The sequence below is a fragment of the Anabrus simplex genome, chromosome 12 (genome assembly GCF_040414725.1).
Source record: "Anabrus simplex isolate iqAnaSimp1 chromosome 12, ASM4041472v1, whole genome shotgun sequence".
NCBI classification, from domain to species: Eukaryota; Metazoa; Arthropoda; class Insecta; order Orthoptera; family Tettigoniidae; genus Anabrus; species Anabrus simplex.
In genome coordinates this window covers 27,160,294-27,177,694 of record NC_090276.1, presented here as the reverse complement: position 1 = coordinate 27,177,694, position 17,401 = coordinate 27,160,294, and the positions used below count along the sequence as shown (strand labels likewise).

Genomic DNA, 17,401 nt, shown 5'->3' with positions numbered 1-17,401 from the left:
GGCTCACAATGTCCAAAGCCCCTAAAGCAGATTAACAATAACGCAACAGCGACTGACTGCTGTTAGCTGTGGTGTGTTCTACCTCTTTTGTAGCCGGGCTGAATGGCTCAGATGGTTGTGGCGCTGGCCTTCAGTCCGGTGCTATTTGAAGGTGCTTAAATACGACAGCTCGTGTCGGTAGATTTACTGGCACGTAAAAAGAACTCCTGCGGGACTAAATTTCGGCACCTCGGCGTCTTCAAAAAACCGTAAAAGTAGTTAGTGGGGCGTAAAGCAAATATTATCTCTTTTGCAGCAACTCTTGTCCATTAGATAACATTAGTGTCGCAATTGTGTAAGCATTAACCAGTCAGAGAGACAGCTGGTAAGGAATAATTTATAAGGTCTTGACTGCTGAAGTTGTTTTTTTCCGTCAGCGAAGCCTTATTCATAAACTTTCTAAAGAAATATGGATTGTTTTATGATATTTCGGCCAGTAGCGGTGAAAATGGTACTACTGTATATCCCACTTAAAGCCCCTTAAATAACCTATTCGAAGCATTGACCTTCCTATCTCTCCAGTCCTGCACATATATCAACACGGGGGTCATAATATTCCTCCTCTCCGAGCTTTATTGACTGTTTAAATATCCATTTTGGCAGCCACAGTCGAGAAACTAATAAATATGTCACACTAACACACTTTATGGCTTATCCACTTTGGGTATTGCAGGTCGTAATATTTACTCTCCATTTTACGGTAGGCTCTCTCATTTTCTGTTTGTTGCTACTACTGCTTTATATAAGGGACTTTGGGGGCTGATTTTCTCATTGCTTACCCCTTAAACTAACTATTATCATCACGACTCGCGTTGTCTACGAGGGAAATAACTTAGGTTCGTTAGAACGTACGAAATTGCATAAAAATTGTTACGAAAGCTCAAATATGTCCGCTAAAAATGGCCCTATGGCTTCTTTCCTTGTAAAATTACGCATTTGCTTGTTCTATGACGTTTGGTCGCAACGTTGAACATGACTGAAAATCACCAATAGAAATTAATTATATCATCATTACAAGTGTAATACATAAAAGGCAATTAATTATTACTAAAGCCCGGATTTTTATACAATAACAGGTTAGATTGCAAACTAATTTGGTTGGTAGGAAGTGTTGGCCATCCGATCTTCCATAATGTAGCAAGAGTAACATAAATTACAGGGGTTCTGATGGGTCGTACCCCCTCATCATTTATGCAAACCCCATAGCATAATCGTCGTGAAGGTAGACTATGCATGCTACTCGCTTCAGTAAGTTTGCATTCTAACCTATTAATGCATAAAAATCCGGGCTCTAATTATTACCTAGTGCATTAATCAATCAAACTGTACTGATCTGCATTTAGGGCACTCACCCAGGTGGCAGATTACCTACTCTTTTCTTAAATCACTGAAAATTTATCGAACATTTCCTTTGGTGAATTATCCCGCATAAACGGTCTGAACGAACTAGTGAGCCGGAAGTGAGGGGAAGGAGAAAGGAATGCCGAAATGTGGCAACACCTTGCAATGCTCCTCCCTCCAGCCCTATCTGTCAAAACGCTTCTTTTAATATTATGGGTATCGACATCCGAGCCCTAATTCTCTAACGAGGGAAGTATTTGTGTTCGAACATCCGAACTGCACGAAATTGGTAGAAAAGCACAAATATGATCTCTAAAAAACAACTTTTCCGTGTAAAATTACACATTTAATCACACGTGTAACTTCATTTAGTTGCGCTTAGTCACATTGTGTTATGATGTGCCTGTTGTCAAATGTACTCAGTGCATATGCGCCTCAACACTTCATCGAGAAAAGTCCATATTCACTTTGATATTGACTTACGATGAACGGAGACTATGCAGTAAATGATATCAGTCAAAACTGGAATCAGAGACAAGGCTTTTTGCGGGTGATGTTATACTGTGTAGAATAGTAAATGAATTACTGGATTGTGAGCGACTGCAATGTTGAGGTGGATGGTAAAAGGGAAATGAAATTGAAATTGCGTATGGCTTTTAGTGCCGGGAGTGTCCGAGGACAAGTTCGGATCGCCAGATGCAGGTCTTTTGATTTGACTCCCGTAGGCGACCTGCGCGTCGTGATGAGGATGAAATGATGATGAGGACGACACATACACCCAGCCCCCATACCAGCGAAATTAACCAATTAAGGTTAATATTCCCGACCCTGCCGGGAATCGAACCCGGGACCCCTGTGACCAAAGGCCAGCACGCTAACCATTTAGCCATGGAGCATGAAAGAGGGACTCCTCTTCCTATAAAGGAATATTTGTTCCAATTTGACCACTTGAACTCCAACATTATCTTCATATTTTGATATTTCCTACTTTTAAAAACACCACTCCAATTTATTTGTCGAATAATGTCATTCGACGTCAGTTCTCCACTCGCAGTTCGGAACACACCACTTAGTCGAGCAGCTCGTCTCCTTTCTTCCAAATCTTCCCTGCTCAAAGTTTGCAACATTTTCGTAACACCACTCTTACGTCGGAAAGAAAACCAGAACAATTCCAGCTGCTTTTCTTTGGATTCTTTCCAGCTCTCAAATCGAATAATGCTGTTGAGAGTCCCATACACCAGAATCATACTCTAATTGTTTTCTTACCAGTGACTTATATGGCCTCTCATGTACATCCTCACTGCAACCCCTAAATACCCCCATAACCATATGAAGAAATCGGTAACCTTTATTTTCAATCCCATTTATGTGATTACCCCAATGAAGATCTTTCCTTACGGTATATTAACACCTAGGTACTTACAGTGATCCCCGTGAGGAACTTCCACACCGTCAACTCAGTAATTAAAACGTAGAGGGCTTTTCCTCGTGGTGAAAATCACAACTTGTCATTTTGAAATCTCGTTTACCATCATACCATTGTCTCCTGTCCATCTCACTATATCGAGATCTCTTTTTCGGTCGCTCACCACCTTATAACCTATTTATTATTCCATACAGTACAACATTGTCCACAATAAGGCCTGATCTATGATCCCAGTTCTACACTCATTTAATGTATAATCTCCTTTCATCTTCATACAATATCAAATTGAATATAGAAATTTCAGTGAAATTTTGGCACACATGCAGCGTAACATTGAGTACATTTACCAACAGGCACATCATAGCCCAATGTGACTAAGCGCATCAAGTTACCCGTTTGGCCAAATGTGTAATTGTACACGGAAAAGAACTGTACAGTTGCTTTTAGCGTTAAAATTTTGAGCTTTGCTACCAAGGTAGACGCAATTCGGATCTTCGAACACAAATACTGCCCTCGTTAGAGAATTAGAGCTCGCATTTCTATACCCGTAATATTAGAAGAAGCGCTTTGACTGATAGGGCTGGGGGGAGAAGCATTGCACGTGTAATTGCACGCTGTTGCCACATACCTTTTTCCCTCCCCTCGCTTCTGGCTCGCTAGTTCGTTTGGACCGTTGTGTTCTGTTTACTTAACTCGGAAGCGAGAGGTTTGGCAACTCCAAGCAACATGAGCCAGCCAGCAGGCTTATCTCCATAGCAACCGCAGCGGGTGCGCGCGTTTCCATGGCAACCAGACCCTCTACTCCCTTCTCTCTACCCAGGCAGCCAGTAAACGGACCTCCCTTTAAGAAATGTCAGAACGAATCTTTCACTGTTACGACTAGAAATTCGAATAGGTTAGAATGCACACTTATTCAAGCGAGTAACAAGCGTCTTCCAGCCTGCAGTGAGATTTGCATAAATGTTCGGGGCTCTGCTTATTAAAACCACCTAAAATTTATGCAAGTCGCCTAGCATAACTGCAGGGGAGAATTGACGCCACTTGATACATCTCAAATAAGTGTGTGTTCTAACCTTATTAATGCTTACAACTGTGAGCTTTAATTCGCTGAGATCATCCTAAAACATAGGAAACGTGGTATTTGAATTGCCATAAATCTGTTGTTGGCAATGCTGAATATGAAACTTCTTGGAGTTTAAAACAATACTGCCTTGAGTGTGCTCTCATAACTGAACTAGTGATCCCAAAAGTTTGGAAAGGTAAGTTTGTATCTCATTTAATTTTTCTGATTTCATTTTGTATTCCTCCGTTGCTGAGAGCAGCCACCGTGGGCCAATGCCTCGCCACGTAATAAGTTCCCCTGGCAATTTTGCAACCACAACTTTAATCAATAATATCATATTTTTATTTCATAACTAGCTCTTGCCCACGGCTTCCCATATGTGTAATTTGCTTTAGTGCCCATACATACGTTCTCAGAATTGAAGAACACTGGAAATTATATCAAAATGTATTCAGAGTTTTTGAGAGTCGGTGGGAAATAGTTTCGAGACAGTCAACTTTCCTGCTCTTCTTTTTCCTAAAGATTGTTTTATATTTTATTGCCGTAGAAGTATTTTGGGATAACGGAACTTTTCTCCGGCATGGAGTCGATATCAATGACACGAAATCTTACGGAACAACAACCCAGTCAAATTTGTAGTAATGTAACTGGGATGAACTTCACCCCAACGTAGAATATTCGAGTTACCGCCTATCAGAACCACCTAAAACTTATGCAACTCAAATAACATAACTGCACAGCGGACTTGACGCCACTTGTTACTTCTCAAATACGTGTGTGGGAGGCTATGTATTTATCCGCAAAACGTTTAAGAAAATAATTCATAACAACTGAACAAATAAAATTAGTTATAATGGAAACCATTTTTCTTTCAAGTTCGGTTTAGTTGATCTATAACTGCGAGGTTCTGAATTCCGTCCAAATGAATACAGTAGAAATAACATTAGAAAACTTGAACCAAGCGAGATACTTTTTGTCTGAGTGATATTTAAACAATACCATGTGCTCACCCACTTTTTGAGTGACTGTATATTTCCCTGCGTCATGGAAGTGGAATGAATCAATACTCCTAAAAATAAAATTAAAAATACCTGTACAATTTTGCCTAAAGAATGGTGTATGTACACCACCGGTAACACGACAACTGCCTGTTGTTAAGGTACATCAATATTAAATGTAAGTTTTAATGAGGACCAAAGGGCCAATCAATAACGTTCTCCGATAACTTTTGCATCCTTTCTTTCCAATGACCACGCCTTGCATTTTGAAATTTATTTCATTTCATGTACTGTGTACTCATGAGAATAGCATTAAATCACTTGAAATATTGCAGTTTCACTGTGTTACCTCGTCTATTTCCGATTCAACATCAGTGAAATAATAGCTTTATAATTCCAAAATACTATATACTATACCGTTGTTTCTGCGGGGCCGTTAGAGATAAAAGCGAGGTATGTGTGCTCATCAACATGGTGTGAGGCATGCGCTCGACATCACATCGAGTGGCGCATCATTTTCTGTGCAATGCTTACACATAAGAAACCCTTGAATATCTCCAAAAGTACTCGTCAGATTTTCAAACTAAGCACATCATTGGACTTGTCGCTTCAATCTAATTTCTGTTGGGTGAAATCAGTATCTTTCCATTTTAAAAAATACAAACTTGGTACCCATTTCACGGTAATTACATATGTGATGGATACGCGTTCGACAGTGTCTTACAATCCCTTTAATACAACTTAAGAATTTGATAACAGAATGCTTATATCATTGACGGATCCGAAGATATTTGAGGTGGACAACATAGCTGAACAACTGTATGCATTTTTGTTAGTTGTGTTAAAGTTATCAATTTTTTTTCTGTTTTTGCAATTCATTAGTAGAGTTGTCCGGCTCCATAGCTAAATGGTTAGCGTGCTGGCCTTTGATCACAGGGGTCCCGGGTTCGATTCCCGGTAGGGTCGGGAATTTTAACCATCATTGGTTAATTTCACTGGCAGTGGGGCTGGGTGTATGTGTCGTCTTCATTATCATTTCATCCTCATCACGACGCGCAGGTCACCTACGGGTGTCAAATCGAAAGACCTGCACCTGGCGAGCCGAACATGTCCTCGGACACTCCCGGCACTAAAAGCCATACGCCATTTCATTAGTAGAGTCAAACCTAGGCATTACATCTTCACCTGATTGAAGTTATCCCAGTGCGAAGTAATGTAAGTTCTCTGTGTTAATTTTGATATCCCTCAAATTATGATCAGCGACCTGGAAAAGACGAGCGCTCATGACAAAAGTAAAATACTAATTTATATATCAAATAATAAATAATAATAATAATAAATCACTTTTTGACTTCAGGTAAATGATCCTCGATGAGAGTTTGATGAAGAATTCCTTCTGAATTAATTAACTATATTACAACCTCCGTGCCAACGGCCGTAGCCGTGTTGAAACACCGCATCCCGTGAGATCTCCGAAGTTAAGCAACATTGGGCGTGGTCAGGAGTAGGATGGGTTGCCACGTGCTGTTGGTGGGGGGGTAAGGGAATGGAGGAGCGGAAAGGAACTGACCACGATACCGCACGTAAACTCCGGCTCAGGAACACCTCTGCGGAGGTTCGGACCTGCCTTCGGGCAGAATAACACTTACCTTACCTTACAACCTCCGTGGCACAGGCGGGAGCGCGACGGCCTCTCACCACTGGGTTGTCTGGCTCCATGGCTAAATGGTTAGCGTGCTGGCCTTTGGTCACGGGGGTCCCGGGTTCGATTCCCGGCAAGGACGGGAATTTTAACCTTAATTGGTTAATTTCGCTGACACGGGGGCTGGGTGTATATGTCGTCTTCATCATCATTTCATCCTCATCACAACGCGCAGGTCGTCTACGGGAGTCAAATCAAAAGACTTGTATCTTGTGAGCCGAAATTGTCCTCAGACACTCCCGGCACTAAAAGCCATACGCCATTTCATTTTTTTTTTTTACCACTGGGTTACGTGGTTCAAATCTCGGTCACTCCGTGTGATATTTGTGCTGGACAAAGCGGAGGTGGGACACGTTTCTCCCCGGGTGCTCCGGTTTTCCCAGTCATCTTTCATTGCAGCAACACACTCTCATATCTTTTCATTTCATTTGCCATTCATTAATCATTGCCCCAGAGGAGTGCGACAGGCATCGGCAGCCGGCACAATTCCTAGCCTCGCCGCTAGAGGGGGCTTCATTCATTCCATTCCTAACCCGGTGGAATGACTGGAAACAGGCTGTGGATTTTCATTATTAATATTATTATTATTATTATTTATTATTATTATGTGCGTATGGACCCAATGGATCACGCAAAGCTCTAACGATTCTGTTTTCTGAGTTGCCAAACAGCTCTCATCCTTTCTCCGTGGATCCTTTTTCGTTCTTCTGTCCACTTTGCTCCAGTCTTCTTTTTCACTTCGTTCTCTGGTTGCACTTTCCATCCATTAATTTTTTTCCTATAAAGGTTTCTGTCCGCGGTGTCATTTGGGTTTATCTGGGCTTTTTCCAGATCCTTCTTCACTTCAAACATAGGCATGACATCTTCACCTGCTTGAAGTTACCCCAGTGCGAAGTAATGTAAGGTCTCAGTGTTAATTTGAATATCCCTCAACTTATGATCAGCGACCTGGAAAAGAAGAGCGCTCATGGCAAAAGTAAAATATTAATTTATGTATCAAATAATAAATAATAATAATAAAAAATCATTTCATGTACTTGGCTGTTCGCCGTTTTTTGTTGTTATAATTGTTACATTCGCCTCTTCTGCTTCAGAGTACATTTTTTCCTTGTTTATAAAAACGGTAACATTGTTCGGTGTACTGTTTGTTCACAGAGCTGCCCAGCCGAGCACAACCGCGTCGGATCGACTGGAGAATGTGACTCAGACCATCTCGCGATTACTGGAGGGTTACGACATCAGACTCAGGCCCAATTTTGGAGGTAAGTACATGCAAACATGTGTAGTTGAGCCTGCTTTTTAATTATTATTATATCTGGAAACGTTTATGTCCTTCCAAAATACTTTGGATACCGTGAAATTTTGTGTTCTGTGAAAAATTATTCAAACTAAAATTTTTAAGATACCTCGCTCATAAATACTATACAATTAAAATCCCAAGATAAACCGTACCATAACGTACCATAGCGAGTATATGACTAAGTGTCCGGGCAACATATCTTGTTCATGTCGCTGTAGTTCCACCAAACAGCTGACAAGGAACTCTTCCCAATGAACATTTAAAATTATTTTCTTTCATGTATATTCGCGAAACGTTTTTGAGGGATCTGACTGGGCTGATGGTAAGACAATCTGGAGTACAATTCAATATGAATTCAACAATAATATAAAAATACGGTATCTTAGAAGTACTAAAAATGTTGACGGAGCATAATTATTCATTTCAAATTGCAGTGTGCATACCTAGTAAAAACAATGATGAATATTGAATTTTCACGATCGCGTTGTAATCGAACTCTACTTTCAACCTATTAGGTCGCGTTACGTACATTTAGTACGTGTTGAAGAGATGTTAAGTACAGAACAAAAATGGCCAACCGGACACCAGTGGGATCCGAACCCACAATCTCCCGATTTCACGTCAGTTGCTATACCAATTGAGCTATGTTGGCCCAGGTCATCTTTGTTCTATTGGAAAGTATCTAAGCTACAGGCCATCACACTAAATATACGTAACATGACCTAATAAGTTGAAAGTCGAGTTCGATTACAGTGCGGTCATGAAGTTTCAAATTTCATTGACTTAGCCCACAACGGGCGACTTGCACGCACTCTACAGTGTGATGGCAGTAGTGCCAGACCTGTAGCTTAGATCCTTTCCAACAGAACAAATACGACCTAGGCCACCATACCTCAATTGGTAGAGCAACTGACACGAAATCGGGAGGTTGAGGGTTCAGATCCCACTGATTTTATTATTATTATTATTATTATTATTATTATTATTATTATTATTATTATTATTAACAAACACATCGCAATAGGGAAATATCCCGGTGTCAATGGTCACTTACAGTAGTGTAATAATAACATAAAGTTAAAACATTACCCAACAACAACAAAATATTACTGGAAATATAACTAGTTTAACATTCTTTAGTATATTCAGTACTTAACATCACGGCTTACAATACTATAGGTTGCGCTTACTACTAGCTTAACATTACAAGTAATCCCACTATCGGCAGCCCTGAAGATGGTTTTCCGTGGTTTCCCATTTTCACACCAGGCAAATATTGGGGCTGTACTTTAATTAAGGTCACGGCCGCTTCCTTCCAACTCCTAGGCCTTTCCTATCCCATCGTCGCCATAAGACCTATCTGTGTCGGTGCGACGTAAAGCCCCTAGAAAAAAAACATTATAAGTGACAATCAAGTAAAGTTGTAAAACTAACTACCGAACAACACCCCTACAACAACTAGAGTACAACAAGCAACGAGTACGACAAGAAAAACTACTAGTTTAGCATTCTAAATCCAGCATCATCGTATAAAATTTCATACACAATTTAAGTATTTCCAGTACTTAACACTACAGCTTACAATATTATAGGTTGATATTAAAATCTCACACCCAGCCGGAATAGAACCCAGGACACTCTGACATCTGTTCAACACATAGTGCATGTACGTAACACGACCTAATAGGCTGAAAGTCAAGTTCTATTAAAAACAATGAGATCAATAACGAATGAATCTAATTAAAAACTCCTTCATTTCTATTCATTTGCTTGCCATTGGTTTAACGTCGCACTAACACACTGAAGACGCAAGGGTACCATAGGGCTAGGATTGGGAAGAAAGCGGTCGTGGCCTTGATTAAGATACACCCCAGCATTTGCCTCGAGTGAAAATGGGAAACAACGGAAAATCATCTTCAGGGCTGCCGACGGTGGGATTCGAACCCACCATCTTTCGAATGCAAGTACACAGCTGCGCGACCCTAACCGAGCGATCAACTCACCCGGTCCTCGGTGAAGTGGCAGCAGTGTTGTCAATAAGGAAATGTCACTACAAGTCGGAGGAAATTTCACTACATTCCACTAAGATAAATCAGCATAATACGGATCACTCATTTTGTCAAACACTTGACAATAACACTTTTACGTAGAGAATATCAGAGATGGTAAAGTTGGGACGGTGAACGTATCTCCAGGCGGCAGCTTCTGATCCCAAAACGTGACCAGCTCTAGTGACAATGAGGTTTGTCAGTCGGATTCTTTGCTCAGGACACAAGGGGCGCATGTAGTGATGGGATAATTGAATCCTCTTAATAATCGAATAACCTCCATCTGATTATTTAAATAATCGAATAAAGTAATCGAATGAGATTCAAATAGCAATCAGTTGTAGTGATGGCATAATCGAATCATCTTAATAATCGAATAACCTCCATCTGATTATTTAAATAATCGAATAAATAATCGAATGAAATTCAAATATCATTCAGTTGTAGTGATGGCATAATCGAATCATCTTAATAATCGAATAACCTCCATCTGATTATTTAAATAATCGAATAAATAATCGAATGAAATTCAAATATCATTCAGTTGTAGTGATGGCATAATCGAATCATCTTAATAATCGAATAACCTCCATCTGATTATTTAAATAATCGAATAAAGTAATCGAATGAAATTCAAATATCATTCAGTTGTAGTGATGGCATAATCGAATCATCTTAATAATCGAATAACCTCCATCTGATTATTTAAATAATCGAATAAATAATCGAATAAAGTAATCGAATGAGATTCAAATAGCATTCAGTTGTAGTGATGGCATAATCTAATCATCTTAATAATCGAATAACCTACATCTGATTATTTAAATAATCGAATAAAGTAATCGAATGATTTTCAAGTATCATTCAGTTGCTGTGATGGCATAATCGAATCCTCTTAATAATGGAATAACCTCCATCTGATTATGTAAATAATCGAATAATCGAATGAGTTTCAAATACCACTCAATTGTACCGCATAGAATATTCGGATGCGTCATGAATCAATTGTTCGGTTTAAGTGTGTCGGATGGATAATCGATTGAAATAAGCGAATAGACGAACTCTTATTAAAAAAATAGAAATACGCCATTTTTCCAAAAGTTTCTTCAAATGTTGAAACTTCTTATTCAATTATTTCGAAAGCATTCACTATTCAACTGTCTCATTCATTCAAATGCAGTTCCGAACAAATAATAGAAAAAATAATCGAATGGAAAAAATCACTATGCAATTGCCTCATTGATTCTAATGGAGTTTCGGATGGATATCGAAAACATGATCGGATGGAAAGAATATTCACTATTTGATTGCCTCATTCATTCGAATGAATAATCTAAAAATAAGCGAATGGGAAATATAATCGAATGATCGAATCAAATGAAATAATCGAAGAAGCGATTATTTTGTATTCGATTATCCCATCACTAGGCGCAAGTGAGCGCTGCCAAGAGCATTGTTGTCATACTTCGCGTCGATTATTTAAACACTAGCTGATGTACCCATGCTTCGCTACGGAATTCTCAGAAAGACTGTCTTTGTGGTTTTCCTAACTACGGTTAACTTAGGCCATTACAAAAACGTCAGTAGGAATGTAGGGATTAAAAGCAGTGTTATCATATAAAATACTCGCTGAAATTAAAAACCGCACATTTTCTCACTTTCAACGAACAGTACTGCGGTGCTGATCTAACGGTCCAAAGTTCCAGTACTGGAATGACCAGGCCGCAGACAGCCGTAAACATTCCTCTGTCATTGTTCCGTTAAATATACACACTGCTCATTCCAATCAGTGCCTCAGGGTGGGGATTGAATAGCTCGAATGCTATGATGAACCAGTTTGTTGCGTACCAGTAGTATAAGAAAAATTATGAACCAGAGGAATGGCATGCTTAAGAAGAAAGTTATCTAACTCCCCAGCTACTTCCCGCCAATATTCAGGCAGGCTGTTATACTCGGTACGACCGGGCGAGTTGGCCGTGCGGTTAGGGGCGCGCAGCTGTGAGTTTGTATCCGGGAGTTAGTGGGTTCGAAAACCACTGTCGACAGCCCTGAAGATGGTTTTCCGTGGTCTCCCGTTTTCACACCAGGCAAATGCTGGTGCTGTAGCGTAATTAACGCCAGGGCCGCTTCCTTTCCACTCCTAGCTGTTTCCTGTCCCATCGTCACCATAATACCTATCTATGTCGGTGCGACGTAAAGCAAATTTTAAAAAATACTCGGTATACAGCAGTAACCCCATCTGTCGGACATGAGTGGCAACAGAAGACACAAATCACATCACACCAAACAGTGGTCAATGTAATGTTATTGTTGTTAATGTTATGAGCTTTCCGTATTGTAGGCCTTCACATTTAGTTTTCTTTCGACTCTGTGATATTAGGGCGCCTTACGAAATTATTTATAGTGTAGACTGTAGTTAGTTATTCCCCGACTTTACATAACGATTTTCAGTAAATTCCTTTTACCAATTTTCTCGTGACTTGGCGCTGATATGGACTTAGCAACAAAAATTTAATTCTATATAATTTTAGTAATGTAGTATTTGTCGATAAGACCACTAACAACACAAATACTTGAGAATTACATTTTAGGCCTTCCCCTAAACTACCATGTCTCTCAGCGTGAATAAGATTATTCATGGTCTAGATATTAGCGACTTATTCCCGGACACTACATACCGATTTTCATTAAGTTATCTTAAGCCGTTTTCTCGTGATGCGTGTACGTACAGATAGAGAGACAGACATCACGGAAAATTAAAAAGTGCGTTTCCTTGCTACTTTGGATACGACCGATACAGAAATACCATTCTTTTAAAATTCTGAGCAATGTACAGACAAAACTCTTATTTTATATTTATATATATAGATGTTAGCCTTTAATTTATTCTTAAGACAAAATATAAATATAAAAGCCTGACCGCTGTGAGCTTGCATCCGGGAGATAGTAGGTTCGAATCCCACTATCGGCAGCCCTGAAGATGGTTTTCCGTGGTTTCCCATTTTCACACCAGGCAAATGCTGGGGCTGTACCTTAATTAAGGCCACGGCCGCTTCCTTCCATCTCCTAGGCCTTTCATATCCCATCGTCGCCATAAGACCTATCTGTGTCGGTGCGACGTAAAGCCCCTAGCAAAAAAAAAAAAAAAAAAAAGCCTGACCATGAACCACAGCACAAACCAATATCACAGAGTATTGTGTTTCTCGCACAACCCGCGCGGTGGTCGCAGATGTTAGACATACAGACAGACTTGTCAAATAAGCTCGACAAAGGACTTCCAAATGATCGCCATAAGCTATTTGTACATACAAATAGCAGGTCTCCCAAAGTACTATACTTAAATTCATACGAAGTACATACATACATGCATCAACATTATAGACCGTTATGCTTTTCAGCGTTCACTCTGCAACCGTCTGTGAACTTACTGAACGTCGCCACAATCCTCTATTTGCAACTAGTGCTGTGGCCTCGTTTAGTTTTATATCTCTTATCTGTAAATTGTTAGAAACTGAGTCTCTCGTCCTCTTGGTCTCCCTCTGCTCCTCTTACCTTCCATAAGAGTCCATTATTCTCCTAGGTAACCTAGCCTCCTCCATTCGCCTCACATGACCCAACCCCGAAGCTTCATCCCTGGAGTTAATTCTTACCTTACCCTTTACCTCCTCCTTCCTGCCTTTGTTCCCACCTGTTTGTACCAGCAATAATTCTCGCTACGTTCATGCCTGTTACTTCCAACATATGAATAATATACCCGGAATCCACCCAGCTTTCGCTCCCGTAAAGCAAAGTTGGTCTCAAAACAGACCGATGAAATGATAGTTTCGTCCGAGAGCTGACTTCTCTCTTGCAGAACACTGTTCATCGCAACTGCGACCTCACTGCATTAGCTTTACTACACCTTGATTCAATCTCTCTCACTATATTACCATCCTGCGAGAACACACAACCTAAATACTTAAAATTATCTACCTGTTCCAGCTTTGAATCACCAATCTGACATTCGATTTTGTTGAATTTCTTACCTACTGAAATGAAATGGCATATGGCTTTTACTGCCGGGAGTGTCCGAGGACAAGTTCGGCTCGCCAGATGCAGGTCTTTTGATTTGACACCCGTAGGTGACCTGCGCGTCGTGATGAGGATGAAATGATGATGAAGACGACACATACACCCAGTCCCTGTGCCAGGGAAATTAACCAATTAAGGTTAAAATTCCCGACCCTGCCGGGAATCGAACCCGGAACTCCTGTGGCCAAAGGCCAGCACGCTAACCATTTAGCCATGGAGCCGGACTCTTACCTACTGACAACAATTTAGTCTACGAGAGGCTAATTTTCATACAATACTCATTGCACCACCGGGCGAGTTGGCCGTGCGCGTAGAGGCGCGCGGCTGTGAGCTTGCATTCGGGAGATAGTAGGTTCGAATCCCACTATCGACAGCCCTGAAGATGGTTTTCCGTGGTTTCCCCGTTTTCACACCAGGCAAATGTTGGGGCTGTACCTTAATTAAGGTCACGGCCGCTTCCTTCCAACTCCTAGGCCTTTCCTATCCCATCGTCGCCATAAGACCTATCTGTGTCGGTGCGACGTACAGCAACTAGCAAAAAAAAAAAAAGATGCCAGTGAATACTTTGCCTGGTATACTAATCAATGAGGTACCTCGATAGTTGTTGCAATCCTTTCTGTTCCATTGCTTATAGATAGGTGCAATTACTGCTTTTGTCCAGTCTGAAGGTACCTTACCAACATTCCATGCTAATCTTACTACTCTATGAAGCCATTTCATACCTGTCTTTCCACTATACTTTACCATTTCAAGTCTAATTTCATCTATTCCTGATGCTGTATGATAATGAAGTTTAGTTACCATCTTTTTCCACTTCCTCAAACGTAATTTATCCATCTTCATTTTCCTCCTCTCCATGAGCTCGGTTGTTCACGGCACCACCAGGAAGATATTCTTTTACGTTGATAAGATTTTAAAAATATTCCCTCCACCTCTCCAGTGATTCCCTGTGATCTATTATGAGTTCACCTAAATTACTGAAACCACTATTCATTTCCTTTTCCCTTCCCTTCCTAAGATTCGTTATTACTGTCCAGAAAGGTTTCCCTGCTGCTTGACCTAGCTTCTCCAGGTTATTACCAAAATCTTCCCACGACTTCTTGTCATATCAAAGCAGGCTTATCAAAATATTACTTTTTTGCTGCTTGTCTCGCTTTCCGCAAAGAAGAAGGAGTAAAATCACAAACTAGGGACTGCAATTTTAAATAATTATCATGATGATCATCATTATAAATGTCGGAACGTGTGTTTATAATAGGCGATAAATTTAGCTATTTTTAAAAACAAAATGCAGTATTTTCCTTACCTGTATTCTTCGCCCTCGTTATTGTCTGCTATATGAATCACAAATCTATCGTGGTTGTTATCCGTGTCGTGTTTCATGTACTTCTTTTCTATCTAAGAGGTGCATTGGCAACAGAGCTGTGAGGATTTCTGTTGGTGAACGAGAACTTACATTTTGAAGCCCAGGAGGCCAGGAGATCGAACGTATGGCGTTTTCTTTGCTGCCGGCTGAAGATTGGTTACCCGTTCCAACTTAAAGAATGTCAATGTGTAGAGATTGAGAAACAAGTGTAATGAACTCATCCTAATGAATTTAATTTCGTTCTTATTGGCTAACAATCGCGTGCTGACTCCACAGCAGAATATTTTGGGGTCAATTTGCAAATACCTACTACACACTGTACAGTCTGTCCGACTCGATGGCTGAATGGTCAGCGTACTGGCCTTAGGTTCAGAGGGTCCCGGGTTCGATTCCCGGCCGAGTCGAGGATTTTAACCTTAATTGGTTAATTCCATTGGCTCGGGGGCTGGCTGTTTGTGCTGTCTCAAACATCCCCACAACTCACACACCACACTATCCACCACCACAATAACACGCAGTTACGTACATATGGCAGATGCCGTCCACCCTCATCGGAGGGTCTGCCATACAAGGGCTGGACTCGGCTAGAAATAGCCTCACGAAATTTGTATTACTGCTGTACCGTCTCACCGCAAGGAGAAATGAGAAGGAAAGATGGCTCACAACAGTGAACTAATTTATTACCCTCAATATTATGACAGACTGCGAGTGGAAACACATGTCGACCAGGCGCCTGGCTGTCTGCTACATCATTCCGACAAGAAGTAGGCTGTTCGCCGCTGTTAAAGGTTGTGTTATATCACGGGCTCATTATTGCATCGCGACGTAGCAAAGATTTCATTATATTACAGGGTTTTCTCTCATGTTTTGAAAGACGGGAAGAAAGTGCATAAAGGAAGGAAAACTTAACTGACAACAGAGGAAAGAAATTAAATTCCGTTATATTTTTCCCAGTTCTTTATCACTGCCTTCGTCTCCCGATGACCAGGCGAGTTGGCCGTGAAGTTAGGGGCGCGGCTGTGAGCTTGCATCTGGGAGATAGTGGATTGGAATCCCACTGTCGGCAGCCTGAAGATGGTTTTCCATGGTTTCCCATTTTCACACCCGGTAAATGCTGGGGCTGTATCATAATTAGGGCCACGGCCGCTTCCTTCCAACTCCTAGGCCTTTCCTATCCCATCGTCGCCATAAGACCTATGTGTGTTGGTGCGACGTAAAGCCACTAGCAAGAAAAAAGCCTCTCCCGATGTTCAAATTCTGCCACGGTTGACAACACTGAGTGGCATTTCCAAGTACTAGATTTTCGTTAAAAGGGAGCACATTTTCTTGAAATAACAGTAGCCATGTGAAGGAAACTTCCCGTCCTTAGGCGATGTAACGAAATGTTGACTTCTTGTTAACTTATATCAATAGCGTGCACAGAACCGAAGCAAATTAAGCACTGTTTCACTAAGCTAAGACGGAATTTAAATGAGTTTCGAACGTCCTTTAAATTAACGTACTGACTGAAATTGAATCTTGTTTTATCAGGTTTCCTCTCGCCCGCAAGTAAGATTGTTGCTTCAGTTAGCCACCTACATAGTGAAACTACATGAGTTTGCCCCTACTGTACAACGCCCTACACCCGCATTACAATACTTATACCCAGTATAAACACTACATTTCGAACTGGTTAGCCCAAAATCTCACGCGTGCAAGCAGCGGTGCAGAGTTCCTGTGCACAGTGCATCGATCCCGCTCGGCTCGGCTCGGACCAACGATTCGTCTCTGGGTTACTCGGCTAAGCTCGGCTCAACGCGGCTCAACTCAGCTCGGATTTGGAGCGCTACGGAGCAAGTGAGGAAGAGGGAGACAGGCGTGGGGAAAGAGAGAGACAGCGCTATTGCTCCTAATCGAGGAGTGGGGGTCTGCATTCTGGTCAACCAAGCGAAGTCGTCTTTTGCACCGTGCACAGTGCATGCACCAGGCGCATGCACCCTGAGAGGCCCTGGCCTAGAGGCTTTCGGATCAGAGGGCCACGGGTTCGATTCCCGCCAACTCCTTAATG

General features: G+C 41.1%; 1 protein-coding gene across 1 annotated transcript in view; it reads left to right on the top strand.

Moving 5' to 3' along the window:
* Positions 1 to 17,401, top strand: part of Lcch3 (Ligand-gated chloride channel homolog 3) — a 286,494-nt gene that overhangs the window by 65,992 nt on the left and 203,101 nt on the right. The window contains exon 2 of the mRNA XM_068229793.1: positions 7,725 to 7,831. Coding sequence (XP_068085894.1) covers positions 7,725 to 7,831 — 107 coding nt within the window. The remainder of the gene's footprint in view (positions 1 to 7,724; positions 7,832 to 17,401) is intronic.